We start from the raw sequence: 20,252 nt of genomic DNA, 5'->3' as shown, positions 1-20,252 counted from the left end.
CCACAAAAACCCATTTTTAACCTATTTTTAAGTGTTGTTTAAACGTAACCCATTTACAACCATCCCAAAATATCACTCCGCTTTCTAGATTAATAGGTTTTGGTCACTTACGATGGAATTGCCTAGGCTTAGTTCTAAAGCTGTTAAGGAAGCTGTGTGGTAGCGAAACAAAAGACTTCACTCCCTTTTTCTCGTTATGAAACTTTTACTTCATCAACGTGCTAGTTGTTAATGTCACGTGAAACGTGAAACCCTTTACTGCCTATTCAATAAAAAAACTAAGGGAGACGCATTTTATTGCATATTGGATCAAGGTGTCGCATTTTAAAATATTTTTTATTTACATTTAATTTATGAAGATTAAATGTAAATTAAATGAAAGGTTTAAATTGAGTATAAGAGTTTTTAAATTTATACTAACGTGAGAAGATAATTTATATATATATATATATATGTGGAGATAAAAATAGGTCAAACCGTCTAATAAGAGCTTACAACTTAACCTTTTTAAAACCTAACCCGACCTAATTTATTTAATTGATAGGCTTAATTTAGGCTTTTTAAAAAATTTAATTAATTAAATAGGTCAAACTTGAGTTTAAGAAAAAGTCTATTAAACCTATCAGAATGACCTATTTAAAATTTATAATAATATATTAAATAATTTTATATAAAAGTTCTAATATAATAATATATTAAATCAATTAAATTTTAAAATATAAAATCTTAAACTAAAAGTCATAATCCTTTACATTAGAGTTGAAGAAAGTATTTTTTACATATTTTCTAATAGTTTATTTAGATATAAACCTTATAAATTTTTAAAAAAAATATGCCTATTTAGATGGTTTAATAGCTTATTTACAAAGAAGTTTAATGATCTATTGAATATAGCAATACAAAGTAAGCTGTTAAATAGGCTAATAAGCCAAATCAATCTTTTAAAAATGTCAGGCTAGGCTCAATAAAAAGCTTATGACAGGTAATAGGACAGGCTTAAGCTTTAAAATTATTAAACAGATAAGGCCTATTTCTATCTCTATATATATGAGTGTGTTTTATAATCATTTTGTTTTATAAATTTTTATTTTTAGTTTATAATGCCAATGTGATTAAATCAAAAACCAACCCATGACAATATTTTAACAGATCAAATCAGTATTAAAAATTAAAAATAAAAATTTATAAAAAGTAGAAATTAAAAAAATGTTTAAAGAGATTAAAATTAAAATTTTACTAAAATGTGCAAAGTAAAAACATATTTAAACTTTGAGAGTATATAATAAACTTTTAAATTCCTTAAAATATAGTATCTCAACTTGGGCCTAAATTTAAGTATTTAATAATAGTAAATTATTTTAAAAAATATTGATCACAGTTTTATATCTTTAATGTAATAAATATAACATTTTCTAATAAAAACAATAAAATTTGAGATTTATAGAACCGCTTTTCTTATGCTTTATTTCTCTCTCCCTCCCTCCGGGTGTTTTTTTCACAACAGAAACAAGGGATTAGATAAAGGTATGTATTTTTAAAGAAAAGAAATATGTCCACCATTATATCTTTCCCTTTTTTAATTTTTTATATGATTGCATCTCCACCAAGAATGCAAGTAACATCAACCATGGTAACAGTCATAAGGTAAGGTAAGGTTCTTACCCGAATTTAATCTGTTAAAAAAAATCAAAGGTGCTGCATGTGTAAAAACTAAGACGACATTAAGAATTTTAGGCTAAAACTCGAATTTCACACCACAGAACAAAAGGAAAAATATACCTTCTCCATTTGAGAAACTTGATCAATGGTCATCTTTTGTTGACTTCTGAAACCAACCACAGAAGTACCTAATAATCAGGGACCATTTCAGCTATGATTGCAATTTTTGTAACAATGATTATAATGGAGAAACTGGTATAAGAAGAAGAATATATCATGGAAGAGATTATCAATGTACGAAAAACCCTCTTAAATAAGAGTCAGGACTTCTTGCTTCCCATCCCATTTTTCTTCTCTAGTTCTTCACTTATCTGAATAATTTTCCTAACACCAGTAAGGATATCGGAATGAAGAAGTGGGTATATCTATTCTTTCTAATAATAATAATAATGTTTAAGTAATTTAGCTTGTAAATGTAACACAAAAATAAGAACCTTACTCCACTTATTTTCAAATAAAATAACAATAGCAATGTATGTAAAACTGATTATATTAAGAGGTTTGTGACTGTGACTCTTAGTAAGCTAATTAGTAGCAAAACATCATTGAAGAATTTGAAACTTTGGCATGCAATGAGTGGAGACTCAACAGGAAGGAAAATCTTCTTGGGGAGGGAGCAGCAAGCAACTACTTAGATATTACTCGACCAACTTTCTCAATGATAGCAATGGCAAAACCTCTCGAGATGAAAATGTATAAGCACACTGCATTTCTCTCTTAATGATCAACAATGTTATAATTTGTTTGGTTCTTGTTAATATTTTAGGTAGCAAATCTCTCTGCCATCAATGAAGTAGTTGTAACAATGAATATGAATTGGATGATCTTCAACGCTAAGGAAACCACTTAAAAATCTCTAAACTTGGTTATGTATGTCCATGCCAAAAGCTGTGTCAAATTATGTGTTCATGTTATAGGTTAATGTGCTCACATTATTATTTGCTAATCAGGAACTTGGTTACAAGTGAGAACAACATTGGATGTCAGGGCCAGTGGCTAGGAGCAACCATGGTTGCTATGGTTTAAAATGGTTTTGTAAATGTTGCATCAAGTTCAAAAACTGTGAAGGTGGGATTAGCAACAGCAAATTAGTGGTCATCACTGAGAATAGGATTGAAGATTCAAAGCAACTACTAAGTTTTACACTCACGACAATATAGATGAAAGTATGCACAGGAATAAGATTTGGAAGGAACAAAAATATCAGGCGTTGTCAAATACAAGCAGAAGAGAAGATTTCTAACCTCAAGATTTTGAAATATTCTTATGTTGTTTTATCACTGAATGGAGGTAATCCAGGAGGAACTTGTTGATAATTAACCAATTAACTAAATGCCTTTGTCAAGAAAAGCCACACACACACACACACAGAGATGCAGAGAGACAGTGAGAGAAAGATGGCTATACAGCTTTTCCCTTCTGTCCTTGAGCCACAATAGCTAATCATACAATAAACTCATACTGTTTCCAAGAAAATAAGCTATATAAAACACACCTACAAAGCTGTGGAATAACTTTTAATAATGTGACATGTGACCAAACAATTACTAGCCTCCCAACTTATATGAACATGCATACAGAGGACCATGCAAAACACATATGGAAGCACTAGAAAAACTATTAGGCCAGCTTCCATACTTCACCATGCAGTTTTGCCCATTCATCATATATTAATCTTCTTTGCACTTATTGAGCATCTAAAAACTGCTGTGTTTCTACTTTGAATCTCATACATGGTAGGTACTGTCTGGAGTAACTGCATACATTATGTCTTTAGCATTTGTTTGTTCACCTCAAGTAACAAGTAACTCCACCCTAGTTGCTGATACAAAAGAATAAAGTACTTTATTACATCAAAATAAAACTATATGAAAAAAGAGTAAACTAAAGTTTCATTAAACCAGGTGACATCGACAGTCAATATTCACATCATATTTATATTTTAATTCTGAATTTCTGACAGAGTGGATTAGGTATCCAATAAATGATCATAAGTAAAATAGGAAAAAAAATAAAATTCCAAGCTCCAACTAATTTTGCAGCAATGACCTCGAGGAAAATATAAACAGCTGTAACACCTAAGACAACTCAGAGGATGCAAACAAAATATACTTGTGTTTTTAACTTTTACCTTTGTCAAGAAATGATCAAAAGAAATAAAAAGCAAATTAAAAGTTCCATTGATACTTCCAATATGGGTAGGGGTAATAGAGTCAACTATAAGAGATACAGCATTTGAACTACTCATGTTAGGTTGAGCATGGTTTGTTATCTGAAGCACTAACTATTTAGCAGTGATTGAACAAATTCTTCAAATTATACACAGCAGATGAACTGTAAATTGGGCAGATAAATGATATTTATGTCAAGACTCATATATCAAAGATTGTTATTGTACAAAAAGAAAATATACACAACAAAATATGACTTTTAAACAAAAGTAATGCGAAAGTGAGCCCATCATGCAGTAAGTGTAACTGTCCAAAAGAATTGATGGTCATTATCATAATTCAAAATAATGTGAAAATAGAAAGCATTTGACCTAGACTTAATCTACAAGAGGCCTCTAGCAACCATTTCATGTAGAAGTTTCTCTGCCTTATCATCCTCATTCTTTTCAAAGAGAACAATTATTTCAAAAGTTACAGTGGAAGGCAACAAATGTGTTCCATTTTTTACTTCAAACCCAATGCTTCATCAAGCAAGCCTTCTTTACAAAGTCCACTAATCATAACAGACATCAAGACGATAGCCTTTAATCAAAATATCCTGAGAAACATGTTGTGCATTCCTAAGTCTTCCACCCTTGCAAAGTCCATCGATAAGTGTGTGTATGTATATGCATCTGGATGAATGCCCTCATCTTGAACTTTATTGAATTATGCAATTGCCCTGTCAAGATCATGTTTTTTGAATAATGCAATTGTAGGTAATTATATCAGCAGGTTGACCCCTATTATGTATCTCATCATCAATAAGCTTCCAAACATAAGAAATTCTCCCTAATTTACACAAACCATCAATAAGGGAGTTGTAAGTTACTCTACGGGGAATCATATTTTTTGTGATGCATTTCTTCAAAGAGATTCATGCCTTCATGCACTTTTTTAATCTTAAAAAATCATGTTGTTGAATACATATTTTGCATTCTGTATGTCATTGAAGTGTTAAAAGTAACAACATTTAGTTTCACCTCATCTTTTATCATCACAGCTAACACATCTTCAGCTTCTCTCACTTTTCCTTCTTTACACAGTGCATCTACCGATATGTTGTAGGTGTTGCGTTCCCTCTCTTCACACAGATTTCTTATATTCATGGCATCCAAACCTCAAGCGTCCATCAAATTGCAGAGTCCAATTTTCAGAGAGCCGCAGAGAGGGGAAGAACCATGGCCTCGGCTACAGCCCCAGCCACTGAACCCGCAATGAAAGACGTTTTTACTAAATATGCCGGATATCTCGATGACCTTAATGACAAACGGGAAAGAGTGGTCAAAGCCAGTCGTGATGTAACAATGAATAGCAAAAAAGTCATATTTCAAGTGCACAGGATGAGCAAATATAATAAAGTGGAAGTCCTTGAGAAAGCAGAAAAGGATTTAGCTGCTGTGACAGATCAGTACATGTCGCGACTAGTTAAAGAATTGCAGGGAACCGATTTTTGGAAGCTAAGACGAGCATACTCACCTGGGATACAGGAGTATGTTGAAGCAGCTACATTCTGTAGTTTCTGTAAAAATGGAACTCTTTTGACGCTTGATGAGATGAACAAAACATTGTTACCACTTAGTGATTCATGAAAATAGAGATCGCTTGCTTTAGTGTTCATGTAAGAGGATCAGAGTATATTCCACTTCTTGAATCTAATGATCCAAGTTCTTTCTTATTGGGTGTTCCAGATATTGAACTATGAGTTATCCATTGGACGCTTTGTAAGATCCATATCAGTGAGGGAATAGTCTGCTACAAGGTTTGGAAGGTTGATATCGCCGCATGGACCAATATCAACAATATTTTTATAAGTTGCTCATGATCTTTGACGAGGAAATTTGAGCTGAAAATGTGACAATGTACAGTTCTCATTTAACTTGAGATAGTTGGTCATTTCACATAATGTTATTGAACTTGCACTAAATCTTATTCGATATTAAGAAAAAATTGACAGTTTTGACTTATGCTATTATATGAACATTCTAGTTTATCGATAAAAAAAATAAAATGTTGAAATATAGTGTAAATTAATTAATGAGATACAAAAAAGTTAGTAGTTTATAAAAAAATAGATAATATATTTTTAATTTAAAATTTTTGAGTTGTATCATAATGTTCTAATTACGAGACTTTTTATTTAAAAATTTTGTCTACGAAATTTTTAAAATTTAAATTTTTTTTTTAACTCTTCTTGTAATATTTAATTAACTTTTAAATAAGATTTAGTAATCACTAATTTTGATATATATATATATATGAAAAAACTCTCACACTTAATTTAAATTTTTTATTTAATTTATATTTAAATGGTTAACATAATAAATTATAACAGAAAATGAAAGATCGAAGATAATTTTTTTAAATTTATACTAATGATAAAAAAAATCTATCATATTTATATTATATTATATCAAATGACCAATCAAATTAATTGATATATACTTTTCTGTCTATTGCCAAACACCTTAAAAACAATATAAAAAAAAGGTGTTCGATCAAAATCATGGAAGACAATTGTATAACAATTTTTCTCAATTTCGTCTCGTATTATTTTATATATTTTTAAAATTAAATTCCAAGATTTTATACAAAGAGAAATGCATAAATACAAAAGTTTCTGAAATAAGATCTCAAATTATTTTTGACCGGTCAATGAAAATAAACACCCAAAATCGACACTTCCCAGTTTTCACGGGAAATGAAAAAGAAACGCTGCCATGGAAAACAGAACGAACGAGAAAGCTTCCTCTTTGAGATGGAAGATCCTCCGTCGCGCGCTTCTCTATCACTCGTCTCCGCCAAACTCAGGTAATTTCGTTTTCACAGACGTCAAAATGCTTCGAATTCGTCGTCATAATGCTTCTACTAATACTTTAATTTTATTTTATTTGCAGATGAGCAATCACAAATGATCATGAAGCGCATTTCAAGAAGGACCAGTCATGGATTCAACTTGATTCCCTCTCATGTAATCGACGATGAACCTGATTTGAATAAACGCGATGGTTCTTCCATCAGAGGCGCTCGCGTTTGTTACACTTTACCCATCCCTGCCGCTCCTCAACTGCTTTTGACGTCAGTTTTATATTTTCGTTTTAGTTCTCCACTGATTGCGGCATGACAGTAGAATTTTCTGATTTTCTTAAATTGATTTTAACCTCAGTCCTTCATATTGAGTTTAAACTTAGCCCTTAAAGAGTGAGGTATGAGGTTAACTAAACTCGCTTTTTTTAAAATAGAATTCTTAGCAAAAGAAACCAAGGTTGCTTTTGGGGTTTTATTGTACATTTGACTAATTGCTTCCAGTTTCCACTAAGCAATAGAAATTACGAAAAAATAGTTTTCAGAAAGTAAATTCTGTCAAAACAGACATACTCAAAATTAAATTGATTCTGATTTTCCTGTCACCATTCCTTACGTTTAGCTTTTGTACTAGTTAATGATAATTGCAATTCATGAAAGATTCTGGGTTGAACACTTATATTTGCCTTTGAATCGTTTTCTATTTGGTCTATTTTGTTCTGCAGACAAAGAGTGGACAACCGTGCTGACCTCGGTGATTTTGAGATGTGCAACAGATACAACGTTGACAACACTGGGCTTGTGTGTAAGTTTCTTTTATCATCCTCACACAACTCACAAGTACGTCTTAGATTCTTTTATTCTTTTTTATTCTAAGCTTGTAAGGACTGATGATATTTGCATAAAATATTATTTTTGGTGTTTGGCTGATTTTCTGTGAAAGATTTACACTCGTATATTGCCTACCTGGTGAAAATACAAGGTTTAATAACACATGTCAGAAGAAATGACGCATGAGCTACAAGCTCGTTATATATTCTATATTGAAGGGAAGTGTTTCTTTTAGGACTTGAACCAATTTCATTTGATTATCAATATAAGCTACAATTTGGTGCATTTGGTTGCAGCATAACCATTTATTTTTAAGAAGTTCTCTGTCTTAGTAGCTGATTTGGTATAAGATTCGGGGATTGGTTTCTATTCAGTGTAAGCATGATCCTTTTAGGAAGTTCTATGTATTCTCTTCTTCTGTTTTTTTTTTTTTTTTTGGGGGGGGGGGAGGAGAGGGTGGTTCATGGGAGATGGGACATGGACGTCTCCCTAGTTACTTGTCAACTTTTGTGGAAAAAAAAAAGAGAATAGAAAGTATAATGCCTAAGATGCTCTTTGGAAATACCTCATGTAAACCAAATTTTATGCCAAAATAAATAAGATTTTATCTGCTGTTGATGTACTTTTTCATTTTATTCTCTACAAGAAACATTGTTATTTTCCCAAATGTTCTGGAATTTGATGTGATAGTGTTTCTAGTACATTTTTGTTTAACTTTTAAAGCATTTTTAAAAGAAAATTAATAAGCCTTGGCACAATGGTAAGACTGTTGCTTGTGACCTGGAGGTCGGAGGTCACAAATTCAAATCCTAGAAACAACCTCTCCCCTTAAGCAGGTAAGGCAGCACGCACCTACCCTTCCTATTCCCTAGTATGTCGGAGCTTTGTGCATTGGATCACCTTTTTCATTTAAAAGAAAATGAATTGGATCTCAACTGTTCCTACTTTTTGGATGAAACTCCGTAGTTGACAATTTCAATGACTTACTATTTTCATAGTCTTCTGAATATTGATTCTGGACTTCTTCTTTTTGCAGTTTATGCTTATAAATTCTTGATATATTTTGCAGGTAATTGGCCATCAGAAGATGTTCTTGCTCACTATTGCTTGTCACATGCAGATACATTCAGGTTTGAAAAACTGTATTTTGTTTCTTTCCTGAAGATCTTATTCTGTATATTGCTAGCATCTTTTCCACTGTTATTTTTCTGTTACCTTCTCCATCTAATTTTTTTTTTTTTTTGTATGCATTTAAATTCATATAGGTCTAAAAAAGTTATCGAGCTTGGTTCTGGCTATGGCTTGGCTGGATTTGTTATTGCAACTGCTACTGAGGCATCCCAAGTTGTAATCTCAGATGGGAATCCACAAGTAGTTGATTGTATCCTTTTGGTATAAACTGGGGAAGGATATTGTTAACAAGTGATTAAACTGATTATTCAAATATGATATTTTGACACATTGCATCTGAAGATCAATATATAATGTATTAGTAGAACCATTTATAGCTGGAAGGGAGTAGTGACACATTTAAGTATAGTCACTAATCAACTATCAAATTATAGATATTTTTTTTCAAAGCACTCATGTAGTCTGTTGGTATTAATCCGCTCTTTTGTGCTTCAGTGTCCTTTACAGTTCTTTTGGGTTGAGCACTCCTGTACATGATTAATGTTTGTCACTTTCTACTTAATCTAAAGTTCTTTTTCCATGTAATCAACACAATGGCCTAGGCTCTTTATAAAAAAAATGCTTTGAAAAATATCCCTTTTTAGAATATACTGTTGTCATTAAATATTTTCTTGTTGAATGGGATTGCTCTTCCATGACTATCAGATACACAGCGTAACATTGAAGCCAATTCTGGAGCATTTGGGGATACAGTTGTGAAGTCTATGATGCTTCACTGGAATCAAGAAGATACTTCCAATGTTGCAGACACATTTGATATCATTATTGCAAGTGATTGGTAAGATTTTCTTTGAATTTTCAAGTGTCTATGCTTTTTTCCATCCTTAGATGAAAATATTATCTGCAGTTGTAGTGATATGGCTATAAGCCTGCATCCGCTTAATGGAAAATGTCATTTCACGTCAATAGCATTTTTTCCCCTAGATAATTTGGATAAAGATCAAAGCTGGAACAAGTTTTCAGTATTTGGTAGTCGTGTGTTAAGTTCACCAAACACAAGTGTAGCAAATAAATATAAAGAACAGAAGAAATCAGAAATGAAGTAATGTAAATGTATATGAAATGTGTGATATCTGAAAGAAGGTATAAGAGTAGCACTCTCAGTTCACAGAGAACCAAGAGCCTCCCTCTCTAGGCACAAACTGCCTCCCTAATTATTTTCTTCCATAACTAACTTCTCCCTTTTCCTTTCCCATATAACTGACTCTCCTTACACATGTGCCCCCTTTCCCTTCCTGGTGTACACACAGCTAGATTTTAGGCCTTGCTACTTGATTCACTAATGGGCCTATATCAGTCACTGTAACATTGTCTTCTCCTTCAAACTCAGTCTTGTCCTCAAGACTGAATCTGGGAATTGACTTCGAATTAGAACTCATCTTCCCACACAGCCTCTTCACTTGGTTTTCCTTTCCAATGAATCAACAGCTGCTGAATTCTTTCACCTTGCTTAGTTAACACTCTACTCGCTAACACAGCTCTGGAGCATAATGCTCATTCACTTCCACTTCCACCAAACCAGCGGAAAATGTTGTCTACACTAAGTGATTAGTTGCAGCTTTTTGTAACTGTGACACATGGAAAATAAGAAGAATTCATGAGGTCTCAGGTAGTTTCAACCTGTAAGCCACTTCCCCCACCTTTTCCACCACTACAAATGGTCCAAAATAACATGTGACAACTTTTGATTAATTCATTTGGCCACTGATTGCTGCCTATGAGGTCTCAGCTTTTCAAACACCATATCCCCCACTTCAAACACATTTACTTTTGTTAGCATGTTTCTGCATCAGGTTCTGAGCCTTCAGTAAATGAAACTTGAGTTGCCTAAGAGCCTCATCATGATCAACTAATTTCCTTGCTACAACCTCAACCTTCACCTCACTTGGAATGAAACACGTCACAGCAGGAGGCCTTCTACCATATACCACTTCAAAAGGAGTTGTATTGGTAGAACTATGATATGTTGTATTGTATCATAGCTCTGCCCAAGGCAACCACAGAACCCAATGTTGAGGTTATTGCACTGCAAAGCACCTTAAATATGTCTCCAAACACCTATTAATCACTTCTGTTTGCTCATCAGTCCCCAGATGATATGCAATGCTCATTTTTAACTTGGTGCCCTATAACTTAAACAACTCTTGCCAAAAATAGCTCACAAACACAGGGTCAATCACTCACAATAGATTTGGGGCAGCCATGTAGCCGGATGATTTCCTATATCTCAATGGCAATACAAGCCATGAAGGGGTGCTTCATAGGAATAAAATGGCTATATTTTGTCAAATGATCCACCACTACCAAAATAGCCTCATAACCTTTTGACCTTGGTAGCCCTGCTATAAAATCCATGGACAATTCCTCCCACACCCTTTCTGAAATTTCCAGAGGTTGTAACAATCCTCTTGGAGCAATAGTTGAATATTTTTGCTGTTGACAAATGTCACAAGTTTGAACAAATTCCTGAACTCTTTTCCTCATTCCCACCCAATACAAATTTGCTGTAATTTGCTTGTATGTTCTATAGAATCCTGAATGACCCCCTTCAGCAGAAGAATGGTATTCTTCTAGTAATTTAGGAATATGAATTGATTGTGAAGGAATCACCAACCTCCCTTTGTGAATTAGTACTCCATGAACTTTATGGAAATCCAGGATGAGCTAGCAGATCATGCTGTAAATCTACAATCAGTTTTTGTAAGTGTGGATCTTCTTGCACCTCTTGCAACAATTCTTGTCCTTCTTGCCAAACCAGTTACGACAACAAGCTGCAAAATTCACCCCTTTCATCCACCTGAGATAAAGCATCAGCCACTCTATTATCCTTTCCCAGTTTATAACAAATTTCAAAATTGTACCCCATCAGGTTGGCCACCCAATTCTGCTGGCTAGGAGTTGTAAGTTGTAACTCATTGTTGCAGTAGAAACTTTTAAACTTTTCTGGTCAGTAAATACCTTGAATGGCCTGCCAAGTAAATAGGGCCGCCAGTGAGCAATAGCAGGAGCCAAAGCCATGATCTCCTTCTCGTAGGCTGACCTTGGGTAGCTAGACCAATGGTTTTCTTAAGGAGTGAGACATGAAAAAGCCCTGGATTTAAAGATATTGAATGATCACAACTCATTTTTGGTGGAAACTCTTGAGGCTTGTGAAACACTCCTGAAAAGCTTCTAACAGATGATTAAGTTCCTTTCGTTGCTCTTCGAACCACACCCAATCTAATTCCCCTACAATTTTCCTAGATGAGCAATTTAACTTTTGCAAACTAGTCACTTGGGTTCCCACAAGCTTTTGAAGGACAAACTCATTATCACTATGCTGTCACAGCCCCTGAATTCCACCCATTTCCCATCATTACAGAACTTCATGATCAATTGATCCCAATTGAACATGAACATCTCCTAAGGTTTTCAGCCACACAACTCCTAGAATCAAATCAATTCCTCCCAAGTCTAACACCCAAGCATCAACATTACAGTGGTAATCTCCTACCACAACTTCCACTCCAGCACATTTCCCTTTTGCTAGCAGCTTACAACCGTCGCCTAAATGAACCCCCTTAGATTCACAATGCCCATGACAATTGAGCCTAAGGGATGACACCAATTTAGGAGAAATAAAATTGTCTGTAGCATCACTATCAATCAAAATTCGACCCCTGCTAATTTTAGAAGTTTTTAAGGCACAGCTGCCTGCATTTGTCATTTCAAAGAATTCTAGAATTGGACTAGTAGCCAGCACCCTACATTCTGCCTCTACCACTTCTTGCTCCACTTTATCATCCTCCACCTTTCCTTCTCCTTCGTTCGATAACCATTCATCCTCTCCCCAATATCAGCACTCTCAATTTGGCATTAGGACATTTGTGTAATGTCAATAACGTTGACAACATTAAAAAGAGAGGCCTTTTTTTCTTCGTTCTTCCCACACTTTGTTGGTCAGATTACTTACACCACACTCACTCTGTTTCTTAGAGTCGAAAACACAGTGTTCTCTTTGATTGGGTTGAGGAATAGCAGCAGCACCTTCCCTAAGCTTCACAGCACCCCAGCCGCTTTGGTTCCACTGTCCTGCACTCACCTGTGGAATTGTGCTTTGGGTAATACGATCACCTTGTTTGTACAACGCCAATTCCAAATTACAGGCTAACTGCATTGCCTTCAAGCATGTCGTAGGGTTATGAACCCATGAACGTATGTCCTCCTTCAAGCCATTCAGAAAATAGCCTCCATTGTTGCTCTGGTTAATGAGGAACTAATGCAGCTAATACTTCAAACTTCTCATATATTCCTGCATTGGACCACGTTGAGTGAGTGTAGCAAGTTCTTCAAAAGGATTCTGCACCTCAAACCCACTGAACCTCTCCATTAGCTCATCCTTGAATTGGTCCCATTGTAGATCAGGATAGACTTCCAAGAGAATGATGAACCAACAAATCACTGACCCATCCATACACAATCTGTGCCATTGGGATTCGTGATTCTGCTGCAATTTGATTGATTTGAAAATATGTTTCTACCTTTGTAAGCCATCCATGAGGATTTGCTCCATCAAAAGCCAGCAACTCAACTCTTTTGGCAATAATCTGAGCATCGTTATCAACCCTGAAGCAATCATAATTCCAACCAGTGGATTCATCAACCTTGTTACCCAACACACAACAACCATTTTCCTTGAGTGATTTCGCAATAAGCGCGTGAAATTTGGACTGCTCTTGTTGCTCCTTTGATATCGTGTCTTGTAAACCCTCAATCATCTTTAGCAAATTCGGCACTGTAGCTTCTACTGATTCCAAACATGACTCATTTGCTTCGACACGAGCTTGAAGACGGGTCACCATTTGCATCTGGCAGGTCAGACCAATGTTAAGTTCACCAACACAAGTATAGCAAATAATTGTAAAGCACAGAAGAGATTAGAAATGGAGTAATGTAAATGTATATGAAATGTATGATATATGAAAGAAGGTATAAAAGTAGCACTCTCAGTTTACAGAGAACCAAGAGCCTCCCCCTCTAGGCACAAACTGCCTCCCTAATTATTTTCTTTCATAACAAACTTCTCTCTCTTCCTTTCCTATATAACTAACTCCCTTACACGTGTCTCCTTGCCCTTCCCAGTGTACACACACACTAGATTTTGGGTCTTACTAGATGATTCACTAATGGGCCTATATCAGTCACCCTAACATCATGGTACTCTAAATCTTGGTTTATCTGGTCAAAACTTTTTTTTTTCAGATGAACAAATTTTTGCAATCATATCAGTTGGCAAATGAGTTACTTTTCTGTGTTTTCTTTCGGTAACTATTTTTTATCAGTTTCAATTTTAAAGTCGGATATGTCCAGATATTTATTCTCAAGTGGACAAAAGGAAGTATTATGTTGTACGAAATGCATCAGCAGATTCACATGCATGCGGCTTGACTTGCCTTTGTTTTGGTTTTCATGCTAGTCTTATCTTTATATTTATGAAATTGATTGGATCATTTTGACAGCACTTTCTTTAAGGATTTCCACAGAGGCCTTGCTCGTATTGTCAAACATTTATTATCAAAAGCAGGATCATCTGAGGCTATATTTTTAAGTCCGAAAAGAGGCAACTCATTGGATCTGTTTTTGGAGGTGGCTAAGGAAAATGGCCTGCGTTTCAGTGTAACAGAGAACTATGACAAAGAAGTCTGGAAACGTCATGAGGAATTCTTGAATGAAAATAGGGACTCTTGGCCCAGTTATGAGAAAGGTCACAGCTATCCACTCTTAATCAGAATTACCCTTTGAACTTTCTTTCTGTTATTCTCCTGAGACCTCGTTCACTTGTTGGTTGACTCTTGTTAGATAAAGTACAGATCTATTACAAGAAAGGAACTGCCCTAGTACAGACATTAACCGATTGCATGCTTTAATTGCGCAATATTTTGTTTTGTTGGGGTCACATCTTTAGTAGACAGCACTATTCTCATCCACGAAGGTTCAAATGAATATGTAGTGATTCACCTCTAAAGTGAAGATTAAAATTTCGGTCCTAAAAGTATACAAGATATTAAACTTTTTCTTTTTGTTAATCCACTTGGTTATAGCAACCTGCAAAAAGGGAAAAATAAAATAAAAGTTCTTCATCTTGTAGATAATAGTGTGTTAATAGTGATTAAAATGTTTGCTCAACTGTGTCCCATTTATGATTAAAAATTGACAGGCTAGATAAATCGTGTGAATTTGTTATGGTTTTATTATATCTAGGATTTGCTATTGGTTTCTGCATCGCAACTTTTGACAGAAAAAGGTTCCTTATCTTCGTTGAAGCATCATACTAACAAGTATAAGACTTTTAGAAGAGCAGTCCATTGAGTAAACAAAGCAGTTCCACCAGTGGGATGAAGCTGCCCTGTGTCAAAAGCTAGCAATTGGCTCAATTAAACTAGAATTTAATCCGAGTGGAGAGTTCATGCTTTCTTTCTCTTGTTGTAACAGTAATGGGATGTGCTTTGTGTCTGTAGTGAGATTGTGTATGGACATGACTCGGGATTCTTAGCTATTACGGAAGCAGCTGCTAGTATTAATTTCCATTTATTGCTTTGTCGATTGGACTTGTCTGAATGTCTCCTTGGACCCTTCTCAAATTTTCCCACTGCTTTCTAAAAAGGGATGATCCTGTGATGGTTGCTGTCTCTGGTGGAAAAAGAGTGGGGGCCAGAGACAAGCTGGAAACAGTTCAGGCTTAGTTATAATAGTTTAAGATAAGGTGCTATTTTAATCAATATTAAAGAAAGGTAGCCAAATTATTGAAGCTAAGGGTTCCTCCCCCAGCCACCCTATGGGGCTCTTATTATTAATGCTAGATTATATTTCATAATCTGTTATTGCCTAGTTGGCTTATCCGTGAAACATGTCAAACACTGAAATATTCTAACTTGTAAAGCCAAAATAACAAAGTTTGACATCAAGAAATTGTAAACTACCAACGATCTATCAGCTTTGAACTTTAAGATTTTGTTTGTAATGTGTTCATGTTTACTAATAAAATGGGGCGGAAAGTTGACATTAAAAAACATTACTGCTGAAAGTAGGCAATTTTTCGTTGCACTTGTACTACAGTGTGGTGTGTTGCGCCGGAGGTTCCGTAGTTGGCGTTAGTTGAGAAGAGTAGACATAGAAATGCATTCCCTAAAATTAGGTTGATCTTCATCTTATTCATCACGGTCAATCTTTATCTTGTGTTTTGTTAGATCAAAATAAAGAACCCAAATGACGATGGTTGATGGTTACTCCGTCCTACATTGGATCTAAAGAAAACCTAAAGTGTTAGTCAAGCTGACACAAGTCTTGAATATATTTTGCCCTCTAGGCTGGTTAAAGCTATTTAGCAACATCCCCTCCAAAGTGTGGGTTTTTTTTGCTTAAATGGGGTGAATGGAGAATCTATTTCTCCATATAGGGTGACTGGCAAACAATTATGTTGAGTGATATTTGAGTAATAAAGTGTTAGAAAAATATATTGTCGACACACTAAATTTTTTCTTTTGGTAGTGTTGTTTAACGAAATGATGACACAAATAGTATTGGCAAAGTAACAACTGACACTAACATAATCCGCTGTCACGTGGTAAGAGTGTCAGTTGAAAAGAGTACAATTCTTATATGTCGGTTTATAAAATTTTGACACTTGTGTCAGCACACTAATTTTTGACACTTAACTCATGCTCCACGCTTCCGAACACACCATTACCTTGCAGTAAAAGAATTAATACACTATTTTATCTATTAGTATTTACTCAATGTGTAAAGTATATATATATATATATATATACTAGCTGACATAATGATTGATTCACAAAATTTAAATGAAGAACCGTTAGACATTTGTGAATTAGTAGGTTAAGAAAAATTTACTATATTGAATAAGCTTATTTTGTAGTAGTCATTTAAAAGGTTAATTTTTTTAATTTTTGTAATTAAGATTTAGATTATATTATTAAATTTATTATAAATATATTGAAAAATTAATGATCTGTAATTATAATGAACATTTTGATGTGTTTATTAATTTATGAAATTAGCTTTGAAAATTTTTTTAGTATAAGTACAATATTGAAAATGTAAATTATTATCTCTTTTAATTTAATGTGTTTTTAATATTTTCTATTATTATTTGTTTAAATAGTTAATCTATTTTCCTAAGTCTTTTTAGTTCATTTTTATTTTGATATGCAAGATGACTAAAATTGTAGTCATTTTATATTGGAATGGAATTGTGTATGAAGGAAATAAGAGTATAATATTTGAATGGAATAAGAAGATGGTTAAGATAAAATGTGAAATTATTTTGAGATGTTAAAAAGAAAGATACATACAAAATTGAGACTGTTTAGTAATAATGTAATTTTTAAATTAATTTTACGAATTTTAGTTAATGCAAAGAGTGGAAACTACATAAATTGAGTTAGCTGAAGGGTATTTTGGTTGTGTAAGCCAAAATGGGAAAAATATTTGTCTAACCCATAAATGCTGAACTATGTGGTCTAATTTCCAGCAAAGTCTTAATGATCTGCATCTTGTCACCTCCATAGGGTAATAATTGACCTTCCATCAATATAAAGACTCATCTGAATAGCGATGTCTTCAAGAGTTATGGTACACTCTCCAAAAAGCATGTGAAACATATGGGTTTTTTTACCTCTATTTTTCCACCAAAGCTGTAATCAACTAGTGGTCAACAGGAATGCTCATCAACTGTGCAACTTCAGCAAATTCTGCTAATGTCAAATGAGGAAGAATTTCTACGAGAACTCCCTTCATGCTAGCAGGTATGAAGTAACATCTTCTCACTTTCAAAATTGGGTATTCACGACCATTCCAAATATACTCTAAAACATGAATAGACTGATAGCTCAATAATAAACCATCTTCAAGATCAGGATTTAACATCCTACTATGGGACGAAGATGATGTCATCTTAAATCTGTTCAAACAAATAAAACATAAATTTCATATTTTAAATGTAAGTAATGTAAAATTAACAAAAATAATTTTATTTTATTATTAAACAAATTCTACCTTAAATGGAGTCTATGAATTATTGTATTAACAAAAATGACTCTTTTACTAAATTTACCTCAATTAGCATTTCTACAACATAAAAATTGATTATTTTGAAATTTTCAATAATCAATGATTACACATTTATATATTTGATTTTATTATTATTAATCAAATTCATATAAATAACATTAATTTTAAGATTCAGATCTCTAAATTACTAATTATTTATTTTATTTTTAGTATTTTTATTTTAAATTAACATATTCAAATATATTTATTACTAATTTTGTGATGAATATATTACACCTTCATTATAATTTCCATTTTAATTTCATCAAATATTTAAGTATTATTCTTCCTTTTTAACATTTACTAATTATTTTTTCTATATTTATTAACAATTAACTTCTTATTCTAAACCATATATTTATATAAATTTTTAATTTTTATTATCATTTAACTACTTATATAACATATTATAATTACAATTTTATAATTTTAAATTTAAATAAATACGTATATTATAACTAAACTGTAATATTTTATAGATTCGTGTTTTTTTCACTTAGATTATTATTTTTTTTACTCTTTGATTTTTCTAAATAATCTAACTTATAATTAAATGATGACTAATTTTGTTTCTTAATTTCAGAATTATAAATTAGTTGCTATTTCTTAATTATGTGACAAATTATTTTTTATTATTCTTTTTACAAAATTAACAACTGCAGTTTATTTATCAATGTAAAATTATTAATTAACAAATTTCTTTTTTATCATTTCAATTTTATTTTCACAAATATTTTTTTATTTTATTAATCTAGCAACAATCACATGTAATTCTAATCCATATATTTATCTAATTTGATTATTTTACATTTCTCAATCTATTCATATTTATATATGTTTAAAATTCAGTTATTTTAACATAATAATATTTACAATACTAAATAATATAAGCATGAGTCTTACTTTTAAATAAAATTTTCTACCTAAAAAAACTAAAATAATATAAATATTGTAATATATATTTTAATTACATATCTTATAATTTTAATTTCAAAATATAAATTTCTATTTTTCTATTTTCTTATTTTAGACATGCAAAAAAATACAAAAAAATTATTATAATTTTAAATTTTACTAACTTTTGCTGTTGAAGTGTTAGATGAAATCAAGATCTTCCACTCTTACTCAGATTTTATGGTTTCCTTCAATTATTTTTCCTAAAACGTAAAATTATTTTAATATTTAAAAATATATTAATATTTATATTTAATACGAAATAGCTTTTTCCTACCTTCCAAATTCTCAAACCAACAAAATCATTGCTGTAAAATGATATATTTTTTTCACCAGTTTCTCTATATTTTTTTGATTTCTCTGACACTATAAATATGACTAAGGAAGAAGAAAAAGCGAAGGGAGAGTGGCTGACGGGAAATGGTGCAAAAGCTTCACCACGTGGACCAATTATAATGAGTATCGGTTCTGTCCATGCCAAGACACATGTCAACTAAAACCATGTCGAAACACAAGTCAGATCTAAGTTGTCTTATATTATAGGACACGTTCACGTGTTACGATTGTAGTTGTTGATGATTTTTTTTTAAAAAAATTATTATTGACACGATACGTGTTCAATTTTCTCTATTGTTAGTAGATATTTTGACGATTTATAATTAAAAAAATAAAAATAAATTTGTATCAAGTATGTTATGACACTTAGACCAAGTGAATTTTTCATTCTCATTCTACTTCCTTACCTTTCTTTTTAACTTAGTATTTGGTATCTTTGTTTTTCTTTGCTTTATAGCAACATTACTCATATTGAAAGCATACCTGAAGAAACACAAGAAGTGAAGTTGCATTGTGTTTCTTGAGTTCTTGATAAAAACAAAATGTTTTCTACAAACAAATATTCAAGGTAGGTTAGGTAAAAAGGATAGGTAGAATCTGACCACAAAAACAATGGTAAAGTTTCAGACGATACCCTTAAATGCATATTTTATCAAAAGCTATTTTCAAAAAGATTTGTTATAGCTTTTACATAAATAATCCTTGATCAAATAATAATAATAATAATAATAATAGTTCAAAAGAATACAGAGTATTTATCTTGGTTCATCCTCTAAGTACTTGAGGACCATGTCTTTGTTCCTAACATATACGTCAAGATTTTTAACTATAAAGCTTTTAAGTAAAAATGAACTTAAACCTTATATTTACTCTTCTTTTAAAGGTAATTTGGGTTTCTTTTAATGCATGCATTTTTATTTTTTTCTTCTTCTTAAATGCCTTATTAATATGATACCATGAAAGTGAATGTTGTGAACTGGGCAAAGATGGACGTTTCAATTTTTATTTGATGCATGGAGATGCTAGTCCTGTTACTTCTATGTTCAATTGCTCTATCCGTTGTATAAACTACTTTTCAGAGATTTGGGGTACTTGTAT

At 32.6% G+C, this 20,252-nt stretch overlaps 1 protein-coding gene and 1 pseudogene across 1 annotated transcript; both read left to right on the top strand.

Moving 5' to 3' along the window:
• Positions 1 to 1,627: 1,627 nt before the first annotated feature.
• On the top strand, positions 1,628 to 5,521 carry LOC113859373 (annotated as a pseudogene).
• A 1,064-nt stretch (positions 5,522 to 6,585) lies between these two features.
• Positions 6,586 to 14,831, top strand: LOC113858684 (calmodulin-lysine N-methyltransferase). Its single transcript, XM_027491410.1, has 7 exons — positions 6,586 to 6,740; positions 6,827 to 7,007; positions 7,460 to 7,539; positions 8,635 to 8,695; positions 8,831 to 8,946; positions 9,402 to 9,534; positions 14,255 to 14,831. The coding sequence occupies exons 1-7, from the start codon at positions 6,650 to 6,652 to the stop codon at positions 14,535 to 14,537; spliced, it is 945 nt and encodes a 314-aa protein (XP_027347211.1). The 5' UTR covers positions 6,586 to 6,649; the 3' UTR covers positions 14,538 to 14,831.
• Positions 14,832 to 20,252: the final 5,421 nt, after the last annotated feature.

The sequence above is a fragment of the Abrus precatorius genome, unplaced genomic scaffold (assembly GCF_003935025.1).
Source record: "Abrus precatorius isolate BTA unplaced genomic scaffold, Abrus_2018 Scaffold2, whole genome shotgun sequence".
Classification (NCBI taxonomy): Eukaryota; Viridiplantae; Streptophyta; class Magnoliopsida; order Fabales; family Fabaceae; genus Abrus; species Abrus precatorius.
Note: the sequence above shows the minus strand (reverse complement) of the source record. Positions and strands in the feature narration are given on the sequence as shown.

What these genes read in the sequence shown, in the direction of transcription:
- LOC113858684 (XM_027491410.1), top strand. Translation starts at nt 6,650, where the DNA reads ATGGAAAACAGAACGAACGAGAAAGCTTCCTCTTTGAGATGGAAGATC. An exon ending in CTCGTCTCCGCCAAACTCAG is followed by an intron (nt 6,741 to 6,826) that starts GTAATTTCGTTT and finishes TTTTATTTGCAG; the next exon opens with ATGAGCAATCACAAATGATC. An exon ending in TGACAACACTGGGCTTGTGT is followed by an intron (nt 7,540 to 8,634) that starts GTAAGTTTCTTT and finishes TATATTTTGCAG; the next exon opens with GTAATTGGCCATCAGAAGAT.